This window comes from Poeciliopsis prolifica, unplaced genomic scaffold (assembly GCF_027474105.1).
Source record: "Poeciliopsis prolifica strain line A6 unplaced genomic scaffold, Auburn_PproV2 SCAFFOLD051, whole genome shotgun sequence".
In the NCBI taxonomy this organism is placed as follows: Eukaryota; Metazoa; Chordata; class Actinopteri; order Cyprinodontiformes; family Poeciliidae; genus Poeciliopsis; species Poeciliopsis prolifica.
The window spans coordinates 2,456,146-2,475,028 of NW_026562426.1; the positions used below are offsets into that span (position 1 = coordinate 2,456,146).

At 40.6% G+C, this 18,883-nt stretch overlaps 3 protein-coding genes across 3 annotated transcripts; all 3 read right to left on the bottom strand.

Moving 5' to 3' along the window:
* Positions 1–29: 29 nt before the first annotated feature.
* On the bottom strand, positions 30–3,900 carry LOC129378262 (ependymin-like). The gene is made up of 6 exons (XM_055058580.1): positions 3,814–3,900; positions 3,681–3,715; positions 3,477–3,611; positions 3,094–3,286; positions 2,398–2,485; positions 30–1,308 (listed from the first exon to the last, which is right to left on the bottom strand). Exons 1-6 carry the CDS (start codon positions 3,878–3,880, stop codon positions 1,185–1,187), a joined length of 642 nt encoding a protein of 213 aa, XP_054914555.1. The 5' UTR covers positions 3,881–3,900; the 3' UTR covers positions 30–1,184.
* A 907-nt stretch (positions 3,901–4,807) lies between these two features.
* LOC129378261 (ependymin-2-like) lies at positions 4,808–7,528 on the bottom strand. Its single transcript, XM_055058579.1, has 6 exons — positions 7,196–7,528; positions 7,002–7,036; positions 6,772–6,906; positions 5,409–5,595; positions 5,229–5,316; positions 4,808–5,141 (listed from the first exon to the last, which is right to left on the bottom strand). Exons 1-6 carry the CDS (start codon positions 7,260–7,262, stop codon positions 5,009–5,011), a joined length of 645 nt encoding a protein of 214 aa, XP_054914554.1. The 5' UTR covers positions 7,263–7,528; the 3' UTR covers positions 4,808–5,008.
* Positions 7,529–8,463: 935 nt separating this feature from the next.
* alpk1 (alpha-kinase 1) lies at positions 8,464–17,132 on the bottom strand. Its single transcript, XM_055058567.1, has 14 exons — positions 17,050–17,132; positions 16,437–16,562; positions 15,795–15,949; positions 14,959–15,157; positions 14,579–14,638; positions 14,414–14,500; positions 14,165–14,241; positions 13,965–14,060; positions 13,769–13,879; positions 11,378–13,193; positions 10,860–11,013; positions 9,914–10,076; positions 9,230–9,416; positions 8,464–8,948 (listed from the first exon to the last, which is right to left on the bottom strand). Exons 2-14 carry the CDS (start codon positions 16,540–16,542, stop codon positions 8,767–8,769), a joined length of 3,393 nt encoding a protein of 1,130 aa, XP_054914542.1. The 5' UTR covers positions 16,543–16,562; positions 17,050–17,132; the 3' UTR covers positions 8,464–8,766.
* Positions 17,133–18,883: the final 1,751 nt, after the last annotated feature.

Here is an 18,883-nt window from a genome sequence, read left to right on the forward strand (position 1 = left end):
ACTAAAGGAAACTTACTCCACCACACATGCAAACTGCAACGACTAACGTTTTATTACAACTTTAGTTTAGAAGTGTCTCTCTCTCTCCATTCATGTCCTATGGATCTCATGCGATGAGGTGAGACTCGCTTGACCTCGTGTGTATTTTCATGCAAGCTCGTGCACATAGACGATGTTCACATGGGCTGGCGACGTGACACATAAAAGTTTGAAAATGTTCAATTGTTGTAACTGTGTCAGAAAACGTTAACCTTTCGCTGTCGTTCGTCGGAAGTTTAAAGGCAAAGGTACTTTAAAAAGAGAGAACAACGAGTCAAGCGGCAGTTCCTCTAGTTTTCTACTTCAAAAAACAAAAACAAAAAAAGATCCAAGTTCATAAATTAAAAAAAAAAAATCCCCAAACAAAAATGTTTTACACACCAATAAACCAGGAGTTACAATATTAGAACAAGTTAAAACTTGCATAAGTTTTGTTTTGTTATGCTCACATGCGGAGGAACAAAATTAGACCCTGAAGGTTTGTTTTGCCCCTGTGGCTTCAGCTGCACATGTTTCAAACTGAGTGAAACATATGGCATGTCTCTTTGAACATATAGAATATATTTTTCTATGTTTGAGAAATGGAAAAATGTCAGATCCTATGAAGCACTTTCATGTTTGTGACTGCAACGTAAAAATATGGAAGTTTAAATCCAGGATTCACCGACGTGAAAATGCGGGCCAATGCTAACATCCAACATTAATATTACTGTTATGGCTACCAACTATTTTCTGACATTACATATCCAGATATTATACGTATCCTGATATGTACTGCTACAGTTAAACACACCACAGTCCTCTGTTGCATCATCATTACTGTCATATGACCAAACAAATTTCACATGACTCAACTCCTCCTCCCAAAACACATCCAGCAACAAGATGGAAAAAAAAACACTGGTTATTATCAACCCAGAAATATTTATGAGACTAAAATGAAGACAGATTAATATTGGACACTTTGAAGCTGTTGAATACTCGTTCAAGGTTCTGCACTCAGCTTCCTGTCAGTCAGCCCAGTGAACGATTGCTGGTGAATTTCATTCAGTTTCTTCAAGTGTTACAAGAGTTTTGACTAAAACCGCTTCGAAGTCATTTTACAGTGAAATAGTTAGACTCCTGTTGTAGTGTGTTTCTAGTTTTTAAAGAAGCTGCAGAAATGAAGTGTGTGTGTCTCGGTCCTCTTCCTCCAGCTGGGCAGTGCTGCAGAACAGTGGCGGGCTGAGATCCTGGGGGTCTACTAGTCCGACGACGTTGTTGAAGAAGCTGAAAACCGGACAAAAACAATCAGTTTAATCTGTTGCAGTAGAATCTCAACAGAAAACAGAGTTCATGCCTGAGTGGAAGGTTTTCATTCCTGCATGGTGTAAATGGTCATTTTATTCTGTGTTCCACTTTCTTTGAAAGCTGGAAAATAAATCAAATGTCAACTGAACACCAACCTCCCCCTGAAAATCCAACATGGCTGACACATTTGTGTAAGATTATGACAGCTGAAGAGTTAAAAGGTGAATCTGTTATGATGGTTTTGATATCACACCCAGATCTGATTTTCACCTGTGCGCTAAGAACAGTTGGCCTATTTTCCATCAACCAATGGGATTTGTTTACTGTTAGTAGCTGCTATTTGCTATCAGCTGCTATTAGCTAGCTGCTCTCGTCTACTCCTGTCTGATATCTTTTAAACCTTCCCTTCACCTTTCTACCTTTCTTTTCGCTCTTCTTTTTCATTTTTGTTTCCACTCCATTTGACATAAACCCCAAAGTGAGACTGTTTTAGTGACACTGACACCATCAGAAATGCAAATCTAAAGCTTATTCCTGCAGCTACTGTTCCGTTTTATGCACACAGCACAACTTGCTGGATCAGGTTGATATGAAGCTTCCTGTCATGGGGTAACCCATGACAACAGACGAGTAGGCTCACAAAGTTGTGCTGTTTGGTTTGTGTTGTTCTTGATGATGAAGGGTAATTATTTTTGAACACTTGTTGGTTCATTGATAATAATAGGACAGATTAGCAGGTATTAAGAGCTGTTTACCCGTTTCCTGAGCAAACCAGAGGAAGCTTTCAAAGCCTTTTGTGGAAGCGTTGACATGGGGAATATAGTTATATTCTAGTTCAGTTTTATTAATTCATACACACTTTTTTTTCTACAATAAAAAAAATATCCCTCTTCATAGTGCACTGTAGCTGGTTAGAGAGAAGAATAAAATCACTCCACCACATTTCCCTTCGTATTTTTAAATTTGAATTGAGTCGAAGGACGCCATTTTATTCAGGCATTAAAAAAGACGGCATTATCTGCTCTCTGGAGCTGACGGGAATTGAATAAGTGAGGTGTGAGCACTGACCTGACTGCCACCCATCCTCTCTTGTCGGTGCTCAACAGGGTGCTGACCGGAATGCATCCGAACTCTGTAACCGTGCTCACGTACGTTGCTGCAAAGGAGGAAAATAAAACAACACAAAAACAGACGAGGTACATTATTGCTGAATCATTTGCAGTCATGTGGTTGAATGTCCACAAGACAGCACTGAGACCCTCCTCCTTGCTCTGATTAGTTGATTCTAACTGGGTATCTGCTGTATTTCTGCAGATATCTGTAGAACCACAAGGAGGAAGCAGAGGAGCTTGATTTTTTTCCTAAGTTATTATCTAAAATATTATACTATTTTAGATATTATATTTTCATGACATTATGACAGGTTTAACAAATATGTGAAAATATTGTGTCTAAAATATAACCACTGGAGGTTTAAGTGCCTGGTGTATAATTAGCATCATACCTAAAGTTACATTAGATGAGTGTTCAACTTTAAAATCTCTATAATTTTATATCTAAACAAAAGAAATGCAGTTTTTGTACAACTAGTTTTACATTCAGGCTCCTTTTCAGAAAAATGGCTCTGAAACAAGTACCACTTTTTTCCACTGTGTTATCTACTTACCACATAAAATCCCAAATAAAATATATTGAAAATGGTGGGGCGATGTGAAAAAAGGTGAAAAACTTTAAGTGGTACAAATATTTTAGAAGAAACTCTACCTGATCCCTTCTTAGTCAGCAGCGTCCCAGTCCAGGTGTTGACCAGAATTTCCTCCCCTGGAACCGAAGAGCTGCCCAGCACAACCTGACCCACCAGGGAGGCATCCTTAGGAACGGCCAGCGGGATGAAGTCCGTACTCAGGCGCCTTTTCAGGCACGTCTGGTCCCGGTTGTTGATCTTGTACATCACCCCCTGCAGGAAGGGATGGGATTACAAACAGAACCCGTTACATACATACATACATACGTACGTACGTACGTACATACATACATACATACATACATACATACATACATACATACATACATACATACATACATACATACATACATACATACATACATACATATATACATACGTGTCCCCTCTGCTTGGTTCTCACCTGTTTGTAAAGCAGAAGCACGTCTAGATGGAAGGTTTTATTGTCAAAGGACCCAAAGTCGCTGAGGCGGATCCGCCTCCCAAGGCCATCATAGGCGTATTTAGCAAAAGCTGCCAGCTTCTCGCTTTGGGTGGACTGCAGGACGGAGAGAATGCGTTTCACTGAGAGGAGTGAGAGAACAAAGTCGAACTGGTTTCAACTTACCACAGAAAGGCCTCCAGACATGAGAGGCGGTGATGCTGAACAGGAAAAAAAAAGCTGAGTTATATTATGAGCTGGTAAGAAGATTCTGAAATACAACATCCTGATGCTGAGCTCTTCCAGTGTGTGTACTTACTGCATGGTTGGGGTCTCTGAGCCAGGCAGCCCACCAACAGGCACACAAACAGAAAGAGAGTCGTCATGTCGTCTGACGGAAAGCCCACTGTCCTCTGCTGTCCTTAAATACAAACTTGTGGGGTTTCCAGTCTGTATCCAGCATAATTATCAAAGATGCTGTGAAATATGCCGAATCCACATGACTGAACAAGGAGAACTTTCTAACTTGTTCTAACTGATTCGGATTCCCAAATCCAATGATTATCTCTGGTTTTTGATCATTCAGCCATGATCACTATCTGGTCACGTTACATCCTAGAAAAAAACCTGTCTACTCGTTACACTTTTAAAGACTTAAATGAATACCCGTTCTTAAAAAGCGTTTTATGTTTTTAATTACAGCACCAAACTTGCTGTATGTTTACAATAATTTCCCTTCAGAAAAAGCTGAAAGCCAACAACAAACGGCATCTTCTGAGCAGAAGAGCATTCAAACCAAAAGTCTCGTGTTTTTGGGCAGTTTGTGTGACAAACATAAAAGTCTAGCAGAACAGTGAAATGGGGAGAGAACAGAAATATGTCTAAATGTGTGTACGTGTCATTTATCTTCACTTACTGATACTGAATTGAAAATTTAGTGCCTCAATCTGCTCTACTGTCCTGCTGGTAAAGACGAACCCCAAAAGACTGGAAACTGTCATTGCAGTTTGCATCCAAATAAGAATTTTGTGCTGATTTGTGTTGGATATACAAAATCTCAGTAACCTGACAAAAAATGTTCAAGATGGATGAGCTGTTTAGTGTGTGTGTACTTGTATGTGTAGCCTATTTAAGGCCTTCTCTGGTGTGAACCTAATGAGGGCCAAAGTCCACTCATAATGCCATGAGCTCCTCTTTTTAGGATTAATGGTGTTATGTGAAGTATGGTTAGCGTCAGGCAGAGTTAGGGGTAACCTATAAACTTGTGTGTGAGTTTGTGTGTGTACAAATCAATCAAAGACTCAAAAACACAATGAAGAGAAAATTACTCAGTTTATTATTCTTGCTCGTGTTCTGGAGAGACATTCTTCATCGGAGCATCAGACTAAATGAAAATGAACTCAAGTGCCGTGAACTGGACAATCTGATCCATCTTGAGAAAAATACCGAACGCACCAAGGTCTCCAGCAAGAGTTGAACAAGACAACATGAGTTAGATGAAATGGAGCAGGTCTTCATTTCTTATTTTGAAATAAGCTGAAGAAGTCGACTGGTTCCTCCTGATCCTCCTTCCTCTCCGCTTCTGAGCAGAAGCTGGGGGGGTTGAGGAGATTAGGATCTTCAATCCCAATGACGTTGTCGAAGAAGCTAACAGAGAAACAGATGCAGGAATCATAAGGCTGAACTCAGACAGATCAGCTTGAGCTTTATCATGGTCACGATGCTGAAACCAACCTCGTCACCACCCATCCGTACTCTTTGGTTTGGTAGTTGGTGTTGACAGGAATGCAGCCAAATTCAGTGACCACTGATGAGTACTTTCCTGGAATGATAGAGCAAAAAATGTTAAAGCTGCTAAAGCTGGCTGAATGAATGAAGAACCGAGGAGATTATTGCCATAGGATGTCTTCTCACCTGACTTGTCTGGAAGGTCTCCCACCCAGGTGTTCACCAAGAGGCCTTGTCCAGGTCCGGATGAACTTCCCACTACAGCCTGACCCAGCAGAGTGGCGTCTTTTGGGATGGCCAGCGGGTAGAACGCTACCTTCAGAGGCAGCTTCTTACAGGTGCGGTTATGATAGTGGATCTCATACATGGTGGCCTGATCAGGAAGGTAGGAAGGGACAGTTTCAGCAAGGTCAATTCTTTCAGATTCTTACAGAACACTTTTCAAACAAATCATCCTAAAATGGAGAGTGTTGGACAACTGCAAACCTACATGCAAATGGCTACCAACAGATAGAGCATGCAGATAAAGCATTAAACAGGGAAACAGCCAAGAGATCCAGCTGTTAACTATGCAACACTTGGTACACATACATCGTTGTAAAGGGAGCCTTTGCAAATTTGCCTTTGGATGGTTGTGTCTGGTGGGCATCTGCTCTGAATCCATGTGACTATGTGGGGGCCTCTGGGGCCAGCACTGGCAAATCAGGAATCAGATTGGTAGCTGACTTTAGAATTTATATAGTCTTCTGATGCACTCATCACCCTAACACTGTGCCATAATGTACATATTTAAGGGCTTCGGTATGTGTATTGGAATAAGCAGGCCATAAACGCCAGATGACTTCTCCTGTATTAAGTGATGGAAGTTGAGGAAGTTTTTGGCTGGATGATTTCAGATGACTGTAAAACATGTAAACGCTTCTTTAGAGTTCTTAGTCTAAAGAACTTCAATTTACATTGAGTTCTGACACCAGACCAGTACTGTGTCTGGTGTCAGACCCGGTACTTTAAGGTCCATGTAAATTTGTGTTGCTGATCTGGAAGTGTATCAAAAAAGTTTCCACCCTGAGGTTTCATTTATCTGGTATTCTTGTAACATGCTCTATAGGTTTTCAGGACTGAAGCCATTACACACAGTCATGTAACTCACAATCTTCAAAAGAAATTATTTCCAAATTGGTGAATTTGTAAGTTGATCTGGTATTTCTGTCATCTCTGTCTTTACAAACTAATCATTGTTCCTCAACAACAGAATATGGCTTTCTTCATGGGCTTGACCAGAGGTAATCATTTACCATTGCTCCATTTTATTCCGCTTCCCTTGTGATTATCATCATTTTTTAAATGGATAGCTGTTTCCTGGGAGAAAACTTTCATGCTGATTCGAGTCTGTGATCTCCTGAAATCACATTGGATTCTTTCTGGCTTTACATCTAAGCAACCGTATCCACTTGCAGTGTTTCCAAACGTTCATTTCCTTTTTTAAAAGCCCGGATCAAAAGTCACTTCCTGCTAAAACAAAGACACAAACTGTTCATGCTCTGGTCACCTCTCTGTAGAGCAGCAGAGCGTCGTAGGTGAAAGTCTTATTCTCGTAGGCGCCCAGCTCCCGCAGTCGCACTCTGTGTCCCAGTGCGTCATACAAGTATCTGGCGTAGGTCCACAGCTTTTCATTCTGTGTGGACTGGAAAGTCAGAGTGTGAGTGATCCCGATTCACACGTTTACTCAAAAGCTCTGCTCAGGTTTAGCTTGATTGTGCAGAAGAATGAAAAGCTTACCACGGTGAGGGCTCCGCTGAGAAGGACTGGACTTTCTGTGGGTCAGAAATGTGACATTTTTCATGTTGAAACACCAAAAAACGGTTTAAAAAACAGCAATATTTTGTCTCATACAGAAAAGGTGAGACATGATGAAGAAATACTGAGAAAGCAAATGAAATTAAAGCTTCATTCCAACTAAAATATCCTCTTACCACATGGATGAGGCGTCTCTGCCAGGCAGGCTGCCAGCAGACATGCGAGCAGGACTGGGAGTCTCATGTTTCTGAATGTGCCGATCTGCTCACTCTGCTGTCACAGGTGAGGGATCTTCTCCTTATAAACTCTGACCCGAGTCTCGGAGATGCAGAGCAGTGATTCCGGGTTTTAGCTCCAGTTACAACCTCACAGTTGGCCGCAGGTTGGGGTCATAAATGAAACAAGCGTTGTTGTCAGAGTGACGCTGCAATAAAACATAAAGAAAAAAAAACAGTGTCTGCATTATCCACTGAAGGTTGGTTAATGTTCCATTCAAAGCACACGTTCAGAGCAGGATTTCCTTAAATATTGAAATTGATTTCACAATAGAGAAAGTTGAGACACACGCCTCTTTTGGTTCAATACGTGTCTTTTAACTTTGCCGGTGGTTTGGCTTCCAGCATGGGACTGCAGTGGGTCAGGGGTGAACAGTGTTGTTTGTGCTCTGATTGGAAGGAGACTCCTAACCTCTGGACTGGATCTGAGCAGATGGATGAAACCACAGTCATATGACTCAGAGTGTGTGTGACTGAAGTCACGGGACTAAAGCACCTGCTGAGTTATATTTTATGTCAACACAATTGGAACACTCATTGTGCAGATTGTGCAAGATGAAAATGAACTTGTTTTACTAACTTGGCTGCATTTACCTTATGATCTTGACCAGTGACGTGTGGCCAGGGCAGGCAAGTGATCAAATAATTTATATTGCCATTTTCAACCTTTACAGTGGTTTGTACTGTAAAGTATATATTTTTTACTTAGCTTGACCAATTGTGATGATATTTTTTTTTATTTAAAATCACTGAATTTGTGCATGTTCCCATCGAAATGCTCTGAAGCCGGTAGGCAGCAGCGAGCTGAGCCCCACCTGGGACTGATCAACCTCTCGCTAACTGCACTGGCTAATTAAAAAAAAGTAGCTTGATAATACCTGAGTTTAACTATTTTGGCCCTTATGTCAAAAAGCTCAGACACCAGACGTTTGATTGATGTCAGGAACGAAGATCTGATCAGAAAATTCATTAAAGTCACTGCTTCCACATTCTTGCATTCCAGCGTTCACACAGACTATTCATTTTATTTCCTTTTAGCATTTTTAAATGCTCAAATAAGATGTTATTTCTTTCTTCTTCGAAAAGTAGACATTTTTTTCAAGTTTTAACAATGTTTTTGCCTATGTTGATAAGAAAATACAACTGGAGTCGAAGAATTATACTTGGAATTAAAACTATTTTAATTGTTAATGCTCTGAACAAATGAACAAAACAAACACTTACAAAAAAGAGAAGATTTAACACTTTTCTTGAGAAATAAAGATGGTGATAAGTACTGATTTACAAACAGCTTTGAATTTCAAACTACTTGCTTCAGTCTTAGCTGATCTGACAATAGTGTTGAATCAATAAACATATTCAGATATTCAGAGTAATGTTGGATGTATTTCCCATAAACATCTGATGCTAATAAATTGGTAAAAAAGCATCAGTCAGTGCATGTTGTCTCCAGCTCTGTGAACATGTGTCTGCTAGAGGAGTGGAGGGAGCCTGAGCAGGTCGCAGATCTCGTTGCAGGTTGGTCCATGTTGCTCTTTCCGGAAAATTGCCAGCCCCCTTTCACCAAAGTTTGAGGGGCCCATGGGGGTCCTGATGGAGTGAATCTGGGGGTCCGTGAGGTAAGTCAGACCTTTCCCACTGGAAGTCGTCCATCCTGTGGAAGAGGAAAATTGCAACCAGTTCAGAGTTGCCTTTGATTAGTATTAAGAGAAAAAATTGACCAACATAGTTGATGTGTATTTGCTTGATGATTTTGATAATATGTGGCAAAATTGAATGTTTATTGCTTGTTTCATAATTGCTAACTGCTTGATGTCTTCATGTCTTGTTGATGAAATGTCCTATACAAATAAACTTGACTAGGCAAAAGTGTCAACTCTTTTTTTTACTATGTTTCTCCCTATGCAGAGTTATAGTTGTGTACTGAATTGATACCTTGCAAGTCTACCACAACTTCCTGGTGACCAGAGAAAAGGTAGGTGAAGTGTCCAAAAGCCAGGCCATATTTCGTTGCCTCGACGGACATCACTTTCTTCCCAGTGTTGTTGGTGAGTTTCACAAACTCTCCGAGCATGTACGGCTCCACGGTGATGCAGCCCACGATCTCGTCTCCGTTTAGAATCTAAGCACAAACAAGAAATGGAGGAGGCATCTTGAAACTTTCCAATCTCTTCTGACAAACTGTTGCTGAAGATGAAACGTAGGGGTTAGGGGTCATTTCAGGCCATGTCCATAACAACACACATCTTTTGTTTGATGGATTTGTACTTATCATCCACTTGTTTACACCTACCTTCCACTTTACCAATGGGAAGCATATATTGATTTTACCAGCATTAAGCTGGTAAAATCATTGGACACGTCGGAGTAAATTTCCACTGTTATGCTGATGATACTCAAAAATATCAATGCATAAATCCTGATGAATGGAACCAGTTAGATCGATTACAGGCTTTTCTTGGAAACCTGGATGACTACCCTAAACCTAAGCTGAACTCTATTCACACCTTAATCCCAAATCTTATTCCTGTTCTCAGTGGCTCCCCACAACCGAGCATGGTTTAGGAAGACGGTCCTTACAATTGATCAAATACGAAGCCACACACACACTGTCCTCACCAACAACGCGTCGGAGGGAATGTAGAAGATCTGAGCCAGAACTTCTTTGTCGTAGAGACTCTTGTTGAATTCAGTCACGTAGTACTGGGCCGTCATCTGGCGCTCCACGTCGTTCAGGTGATACTGGATTTGTCTTGGCTTCAAGTAATCCTTCCCCACGTAACTGCAGAAAATGTCCAGAAAAAACAATCGGAGGTTATTAGAGAGAACTCAAAAAACATTAACAGCTTTTTTACCTTTTTATCTTATGTCACAATCTTCCACTAAATATACACCCTGTTTATTTAGTAAATTTGTTGACAACAAACGGTTAGAGGAGAAGTCTTATGTAAAAGCAAAATTTTTAGCTGTACATCATGATATAATGTTATTCCCTTATCAGAAACATACCTGAAGGGTTGCCTTGATTATTCGAGAAATCATTTATCTCCCGCGGCAACCATTCAGCTGTGTAAAACCTTTGTGGGGACTGAGCATCGCCTCCTCAGAGCTGCAGGTTCCACACTTCTGATATTCTGCCTCACAGAGCAGCCCTGGCCCACAGGGCTCCAACCCACTCGACTCCTTCAGACTAGCCAGTAGCAGTTAGCAAACACCTGGTGGAACTCTGCATCTGCTAAGTTCTTTATACGAGCTAATTCAGTGCAATGCTGGTAAAATCGTTGCTAAAGGGTTAATAGAGGAGCCATGTTGTCATGACTTCCTGAAGGCGGAGTTTCAGAAAAAAGAGAAGTTTTTAAAGAGACAGATGGCTGAATATTGCTGAAATGGAACTGGAGCTCTTGAATTCCTTTCTTAGACCAGAACCCAGTTCCTCCATTATTATTATTATTATTATAGTCACAGTTCTGATTACAGACACTCTCAGTGAGTGCCGTTTGGAGACATCCTCCAACGGGAGGCACCGGAATAGCATGACAACAAACGGTTAAAGGAGAAGTCGTACCTGCTTAACCTCTCCTCCTGATGCAAAAACTGGACCCATATGGCTCTTCTCTGATTGCCCTTCACCTCCATCTGCATCAGATGCCCGATGTAAACACAGGTCTCTCGGGCCGTCCACAGTCCTGTGGCCTTGGAGAACTTCAGGTGGAGAGCATCTAGAGGGGATCATTTGCAGACATGCAAACCTTTACTCTTTGTTCATGACAAGAGTCATTTATTTAGACTGGTTTTTAGCTAGCTTCATGCTGTGAGATCTTGAATATATTCTGTTTTCTGACCTGTGGAAGGTGCTGCTTAATTCAAATGACACAAAATGGTAAAATGCTAGCACAAAAACAGCAAAACACTAAAGGAAGTACTAAAAGGAGAAGGAAATTATAAATAGGTGCATCAGTCAAGAAGCCAACAAAGACTGTTACATATTTTTTTAGTATGACAACTGCACTGGCAAATATAACATTTCAATCAGCTGGCATAGATAATGAAGAAAAGCTCCTGCTACCACAGAAATAAACTTACTGTGAGCAGTTTGAAAGTTTTGGAGTTGGAATAAGTCTGTGTTGCTGCAGAGCCTCCTCTGCAGACATTCACGACAGATTCCAGCCAGTAGAGCCTGGTAATCCTGCTGGGACAACTCCAACTGTCGAACAGGAGCAGCTGTTGTGCTGGGGCACAAGCAGCTGTAGCACAAAGTGTTCTTGTTCTGAGGTGCTTTCCCTGCAGAAGTCACCTCATTGCTTTGGAGCCCGTTTTCATTCAGCTCCACCATTTCGTATGAACTCTCAGAGCTCTCCTCAGTAGTTGCGTTTGGGTCTGGAACCCTCTGTGAAGGTTTGTCTTGGACCACTGAGGCAGGTTTAGCAGGTCTTGACCTGTCCTCCAGTTTTATATTTGAGTGAACATCATGCCTCTCTTGTGGTTTGTGATCTGCGATGCCGGCAGGTGAAGAGCTGCTTTCAGAATTCTGTGTTTCCACGATGACGAAGCTCCCATCAGAACCTGAAGACCGACTCCTTGGTTTTGACACATAACCTGGTTGTGCTTTTTCATACAATGGAGAGTTTTGGCCAGTTGAGATTATTCCCCATGAAGACTGGGAACTAAAACTCTCACCGAAGGAGCTGAAAGATTCTTTGAGATCGAGCTGGGACAGGGAATGCAGAGATCCTTTATTCTCCTCACCATTAACATCAGTCATGCTGTCCAGATCAGAGACGTCTGTCTGTATTTCAGCTTGATTTTCTTCAATCTGTAGAGAATGACTTGGGGTTTGAGGTTTGGGAAATGAAGTGATGTCAGAGGTACAGTTCTGCTGATTTGGATACTGGATGTCCATGTCAGCGTCTTCTGTCTCGGTTTTGGTTTGACTTTCTTCAAAGTGTCGAGAATGACCCGTGGTTTTAGGAATGATGGACTTTGGAACCAGATATGAAGTGATGCCAGAGGTATGGCTCTCTGGCTTTTGCTTCTTGTTTTCATCAGCAGAGCATAAAACACTGTCATCATTATCATCGTCACTCTTGGTGGGAACATTGCTCTGATCGCTACTTCCTGTTATATGAGCACCACTGCTGTGCTCAGGAGAGCCTGAACTTCTCACGGAAGACTTTTGACAGGAAGATCTCAGGAGGTCTGTGTTTTCCTGAATTGGGGCAGAAGCAATCTTTTGAGACAGAGACATGCTGGATGAATCTGAGCTTCCTGAATTTTGCTTGGCTGCTTTTGATGAACTTTCTTTATCAAAAGCAGGCAACTTGACCGTGCTCACAGTTAAATTCAGTGCTGTTAAAACTTTTGCGTCATTGCCTTTCGTCTCCCTGAAACTTTTGGTGGCCTCACACAGCGATGCATGGAATTTCTGATGTCTCTCCAGCATCTTTGAGAAACCCTCCAGGGTGAAATTTACAGAGTAATCTTTGTCATTTCTGTAGCTGTCTGGAATAAAAGATTCTTTATCTGAATTAGGGAATGGCTCCACACCCAGCAGCTGCTTGACTTTAGCGACTTCTTGCATGATTCTAACAGACAGGTCATCTTTGTCTTGAGTACTGGAATCACAGTATTTGTAGAAATATTCTAAAGCTTGCAGGCAAGCTTGAGCAGCCTCCTCTACAACGTCCTTTGGAGCGTCCAGCCATTTGTCAGTGACGGTCATGGAATAGGCTGCCTTCAGAAAGGTGTGAAGTTCCTGCTGGCTGGTAACCGGCTCACCCTCTGCTTTGGTGAGAAGGCCGACTGCGAAGGCCTCTCGAGCCTTCTGGAGGAAGGCCGTTCTTTGAGAGGGAGGGCATGTCAGTGAGAAGCTGTACGACAACAAGGAGGTTCCGTGAGCCGTCTAAAGACAAACAAATGACAAACAATCACAAACCGTTCAAGGTTTTTTTAGATAGTTACCTGGTTTGTTGTGACCAGCGTAAGTCTAGTTTAAAACTCTCAATGGCTTCTAAATTGATTTTATAATTTTACTCCTGAAGTTTACATTCCCTCCATTAGTTGACACCTTTCAGCACAGCCTCTCAGTTGGACGGCACATTTAGCATGGCTGCCGCTGGACCACAAGCATTCATAGTGTGTGGTTTTCCGGTTCGTGTGATTTTATTACTGGCAGTGGCCTCATTTCTATCTTTTTCCCCTTCTCTTTTATCACGTTACCATATCATTTCCTCAGTGTATTGAAACATTTTAGGATAAGAGTCAGACCATCCTTCCTTATCATATTGATTACTCATGAATCAGTCCAATTATAAAAGTCAAAAGACACTTTATTCAGCACATCAAACATAACCAAATCAAATAGACATTTTCTGAGTCCTGGATGGCTGCTGACAAACTGAGTGACTCTTCTATTGACAAGAGAAATGTTCCTGTAACGGCCGTGGTAACATGGGAGTGTTCAGAGGTACAACATACCACATTAGTCAGCACGTAAAGTGAAGCATACTGACTGTATACCACAGCCATCTTAGCTGCCTGGGCGGCGGAAAGAAGACGATGACTCCCAGCATTCCCGAGTAAAGATGACTGAAAATTAGCAACAACTATAAGTTACACTGAATGACAAAAAAAAAGCACAAGAAAAACATTTTTTGTGGTTTCTTAAACTTACAAAATGAATATCTGGTCCCGTCTTAAAAGCATGGAAGTCTTCATCACTCATGGACACAAATATGTTAGCAAGTAAGCCAAGAGAGGTTCCAATGCCCTATGAAACAAAGGTTTATAGCAATGTGGAATTGAGACTAGTAAACACAGCAGCTTTACAATAGAGTACCAACGTCCACTTTAGCAGTTTTATCTTTAAGTTACCTTCTTATCAGGCTGAGGGAGCGAGCAGTAGCCAACCAGAGAAGCCCAGATTAGCTCTGCGGCCTGCAGCCACAGGCCTGAAATACAAAAAGATTGTAAAAACAGGACAGAAAATAAAAGCCTTCAACTTCTAGAGCTTGGAACTAAGTACAGGAGCAATGTCCCTTTAAAACCAGAAGCTGTTTTGTTGTAATGAGAGATAAAACACATTGTAACAATATATATAATGCTTACTAATTTCAAACTCACCCAACTTTTGCAAAACCGTTCCACGCACTTGAACACTGACGGCTTGAACGAGCACTTTGTCACTGTCACAATGATAGACCCAACAACCTGAATGTCAACGACAAGTTCATGCTTAGAGTTGGACTTTTATCCTTTAAAACTGAATAAAAAGCTCAGTTGAACTACCTGTCGTCCCATTCCTATAAATCAAACTGCTTAAGATGGATTCTGCCTGTTGAAGTTTTCCTGTTGAGATGAGACACAAATTCATCAGAAAAAAAAGTGCAACACCAAATGAAATTATCAAAAAATGATCAAAAAGCTTTCAACTCTCTTAATACCAATAAATACCATCCTGTGCAGATGTGATTTTTGCTATGCCAGGTTTCTTTCACAGTCAAAACACAATAATGCTAAATAACAATGAAAGCTGAGTTGTTATGGTGCATTCTACAGACATAAAAATCAAAACTGTTCCCTTTGACCTTTGTATAATTATCCAATTATATTTAAAGCATAAGAATACCAGTCAATATGTTCAAGCCCATTCCACCATCAATAAATACCAGAGTTAAGGAAGACCCTGGCCTGCCGTATGATCAGCTGAGGGGCTATAGGTTGATCAGGGTAGAGTCGGTTCAGGAGCTTGGTGATCTTTAGAAGTCGTGTAGATTCATCGGCCCAGTAGAGGAACCGGTCCACTAGGAAGATCACTGCCAGGGATGTCTGTGGTTCCTGAGCCATGATGGAGGACTTCAGAAGATCCTGGCAGCAGATTAAACACACAAACTAAAATCAGAGAGGAGTGTGTGGATTCAAAGTGCTGTAAAAACATAGTCATACCCTTATGAATTACTTCTGTTTTTGCTGCTTTGTCACACTGTTCAAATAAAACTAATTACAAGCGTATCGGCTGTATATTTTTGTTTTTAATTTAGCACTGTGTTGATCGTGCACGCTGCTACCACTGTCCCTTTAGGCCATGTCTGCTTTAACTGTGGCGTATCCTGTTGAAAAGCACTGCATGCTGCACTGACTGTGACCACTAGATGGCGGGGCCATTAGTTTGAACACTGTCATTGTGAAGGGAGTTGGAAATGGAGTCTAATGAAAGGTATATTGTTGGAGATGTGACCTTAAACTCTTGTTCTGATTTTCTTTTTTAATCTAAGTTGCGATGGAACCATTTTCTTGAAAAGGAGATGAAAGTGCAACACAATTTGTTGTCATTTTATATTTTTTAGTATTCATAAAGTTGATTTGGATAGCTTTTTCTCTCTTGAAAACTGATTACTGTAATTTAACAGTTGATGTCAAAATTAGTTTAATGACTAACATTTAGGTTTGCTAAAAAAAAAAAAAAAAAGCTTGTGTTCGTTAGCATAGGCTCCCCAAGAATTACCAAGAGTTGTTGCACGTTTTTGCCGATGATGTCATTGAGGTTGGTCTTGTCTGTGGGACTGATGGACTGCTTATACTGCCATCTCTCTGGCACAAAGGGCCACTTCATCTGCTCTGCCTCCTGCAGCAGGGAGGCCAGTTCTTCACACAGAGACTCTACAGGATAAGAAAGAGGAATTTCATAACTCCAGGAAAAAGAGTTCAAAACAACAACAATACCCGGGTTTAAAGCTTCACGACAGATTTCACTTTTAGCGTGAGGCAGGAGCCCCGTTCAGGTTTTCTCAGGTTTTAATCACTCAGGTTACAGTTTCAGCTTGAAGACTTATTTTAGCCAGTTTGGCAGAAAAATCAATTCCAGTACCATCAGAATATGATCATAAGACATTAATATGCACATAAAAAAAGGACTCATACAACGTTCATGTGCATGTAATGTCATAATAGTACATTTCACATGTCCATACTTAATACTTTGCCAGTTCATTTCAATGCAAATCCCTAAACATAAATTATGAAAGGCGTTTCCATGGCCCAGTCAAAGACCAGATCATAATCTAATCGATGTGACGAACTTATAAAGTTTTGATCAAATATTTAGTCCAGATGGAAACAAGGCAAATAGCGCCACCGTGTGTCTGACCTCTGCAACGACTGTACTTCAGCTTCACAGAGTCAGAGGCTTGAACGCGTTTCTTATGTTGCTTGGCTGCACTGAGGCAATCCTCCAGTAAATCCCCCACCTCCATTCAAGAAGTGGCTGCTGCTGCTGGAGAGAGAGAAAAAAGAGGATTTCCTCCTGCTAAGAAAGAAATAATATAATAAAATAAACAACTATGTGTTTGGAAAGGATTGTACAAATGACCGTTTAGTGACTTTATAAAGTATGAGACAGAAAAACAGATTGAAAGAATGAATGAAACATTATTTTATGTTTAATCTGAACACAGAAAACACAATCAGCATTCATCATTAAACACTGTTTGGGACGAGAAACACGATCATTGGTGCTGCCATGCATTACAATGTAAGACGCTTTGAAAAAGTTTTCCTTTAGTCAGATTTAATGACTCATTGATCCCATGTAATGAATGTAGTTTGAGCGAGCCCAATAAAAACACTTTACATTCAGAGAGAATGGAATCGCAGTGAATAACTGCTGTAGATGCTTCAGGATCAATACGGCAGAAATACATCCCGTTTTACTGAAAAAGAGCCACTTATTAAAATCATTTTTAACAGTAAAAAGTACTTACCAAGGCTTCAGAGTTCCCGGTGACTTCCTGGTCAGGCAGTATTATGAAATGCTGCTTTCAATGATGTAGGAAATTTGATTTTCTCTGGTAGGTTGCTTTCAGTTTCAGTCCTGAAAAAAAAAACTGATTAAGTATATTTAAATATATATATATATATAAATTCCCTTCTCACCCACCTTGGGTGGTTCTTATCCTCTGAGCTCGGGTCCTCTACCAGAGGCCTGGGAGCTTGAGGGTCCTGCAGTATCTTGGCTGTACCAAGGACTGCACATTTCTGGACTGAGATGTCTGATTTCGTTCCTGGGATCTGTTGTAGCCACTGCTCCAGTTTGGGGGTTACTGCAGAAACTGAGTCATTATTAGACTGAGGGCAGGCAGACTATTTTATTTTGATAAATTAGTATATTTAGTTAAATATTATTCCTGAGGGGCAAAAACAGGCCTTCTGACATACAGATTAAAAAAGAAAAAAGAAACTTTTTTTAGATACCCCCCCACAAAAAAAAAAAAAATAAATAAATAAAATAAAAAAAAAAACTCATAAAGGGCACTTTTTGAAAGGGACTCAAGCCCCTTTAGCCCCCCTCACCCCTTCTGCACGTGCCTGAGACCCACTTTTCAGTGTGGTGGAGATGGGGACAAACATTTCTGTCCACAGGTAAAGAAAGATTCTCTATTAATCTCTGAGGTACGATGATAAATCAAAATTAAAAGCATGAACTTAAATGCTCAAAACGCCAAAATTTACAAAGAAAGAGATATCCACAAATAATCACTTGAATATTTTATGCATTTGATAGAAAGGCAAAAACCTCATGTGTAATTCATCAGCCAGTTCGATCTTATCATAAATGGTGAATCAAATTACTTGGAAATGAACATATTTTTGAACAAGACAAGGAGTGAATATCTTAGTGGCTTCATGTGTTCTGAGAACATTTTATGCCATGAATCTTTAATGCTATGCATTCATAGCTGAAATAATGTCTTTCATTGGAGATGCTAATAGCCATCATCAAAATAATCAGGCAAATACAAACCAAATACATAAGCTGAAGAAAAAATGGAAAGGAGGAAAAATTGCTGCAGCTGAAATCAAGTATTTTATTCATTTTAGAAGCTTTGGCCAATTTTATAATTGTCTCATGTATTTATTGAACCAAAATTAGCTTTATGTTCTGTTTTATCATGTATCTATCTGTGTGGTTGTAAAACAGCTGAGGTTGATTTGAAGGAGCCACATGAAGAAACTTTGACTTGACTTGCCAGCAGCGTTCAGCTGCTCTCAAAACCCGCTTTAAAGCAACAAAACACCACATCCAGAATGCAACAACAACAACAACTCCCTAAACGCAATTCTCCTTCTTTCTCTCATTCGATGAATGCATCACGTGAAGTGACGCGGGGAAAGGGGCGGATCTCTGTGACGTATGACAGGTCGCCGTGTTTCTTACGGCGTATCCCAATAAATCAAATTGAACGTATAATCAAATAAAGTCCTGTTTAAGGTGGTGATATTTCTCTAGTCGCACATTAAAACAGCAGACAAGCTAACCGCAGTCTGTGCTGGAATAGAAACGTCCAGCGCTCAATTCAAACGGAGGAAACTCGGTACTTTTGAAACTTTCCCGCTATGCAAACCCCGTAAGGTGTTAAGCGTTGTTCAGCCGCCGCGGTGTGTGTGTGTGTATATATATCTATATCTATCTATCTATCTATCTATCTATCTATCTATCTATCTATCTATCTATCTATCTATCTATCTATCTATCTATCTATCTATCTATATCTATCTATCTATCTATCTATCTATCTATCTATCTATCTATCTATC

Excerpts from the sequence above, each read along its gene's own strand:
- alpk1 (XM_055058567.1), bottom strand. The coding sequence starts at position 16,542 with ATGGAGGTGGGGGATTTACTGGAGGATTGCCTCAGTGCAGCCAAGCAA. Across the intron at positions 14,639-14,958 it reads CAGGGTCTTCCTTAACTCTG|GAAAACTTCAACAGGCAGAA; the intron begins GTATTTATTGAT and ends TCATCTCAACAG. Across the intron at positions 10,077-10,859 it reads CAGGAGGAGAGGTTAAGCAG|TTACGTGGGGAAGGATTACT; the intron begins GTACGACTTCTC and ends CATTTTCTGCAG.
- LOC129378261 (XM_055058579.1), bottom strand. The coding sequence starts at position 7,262 with ATGAGACTCCCAGTCCTGCTCGCATGTCTGCTGGCAGCCTGCCTGGCA. Across the intron at positions 7,037-7,195 it reads AGAGACGCCTCATCCATGTG|AAAGTCCAGTCCTTCTCAGC; the intron begins GTAAGAGGATAT and ends TCTGACCCACAG. Across the intron at positions 6,907-7,001 it reads TCAGCGGAGCCCTCACCGTG|TCCACACAGAATGAAAAGCT; the intron begins GTAAGCTTTTCA and ends CTGACTTTCCAG.
- LOC129378262 (XM_055058580.1), bottom strand. The coding sequence starts at position 3,880 with ATGACGACTCTCTTTCTGTTTGTGTGCCTGTTGGTGGGCTGCCTGGCT. Across the intron at positions 3,612-3,680 it reads TGTCTGGAGGCCTTTCTGTG|TCCACCCAAAGCGAGAAGCT; the intron begins GTAAGTTGAAAC and ends TCCGTCCTGCAG. Across the intron at positions 3,287-3,476 it reads TGCTTCTGCTTTACAAACAG|GGGGTGATGTACAAGATCAA; the intron begins GTGAGAACCAAG and ends CCCTTCCTGCAG.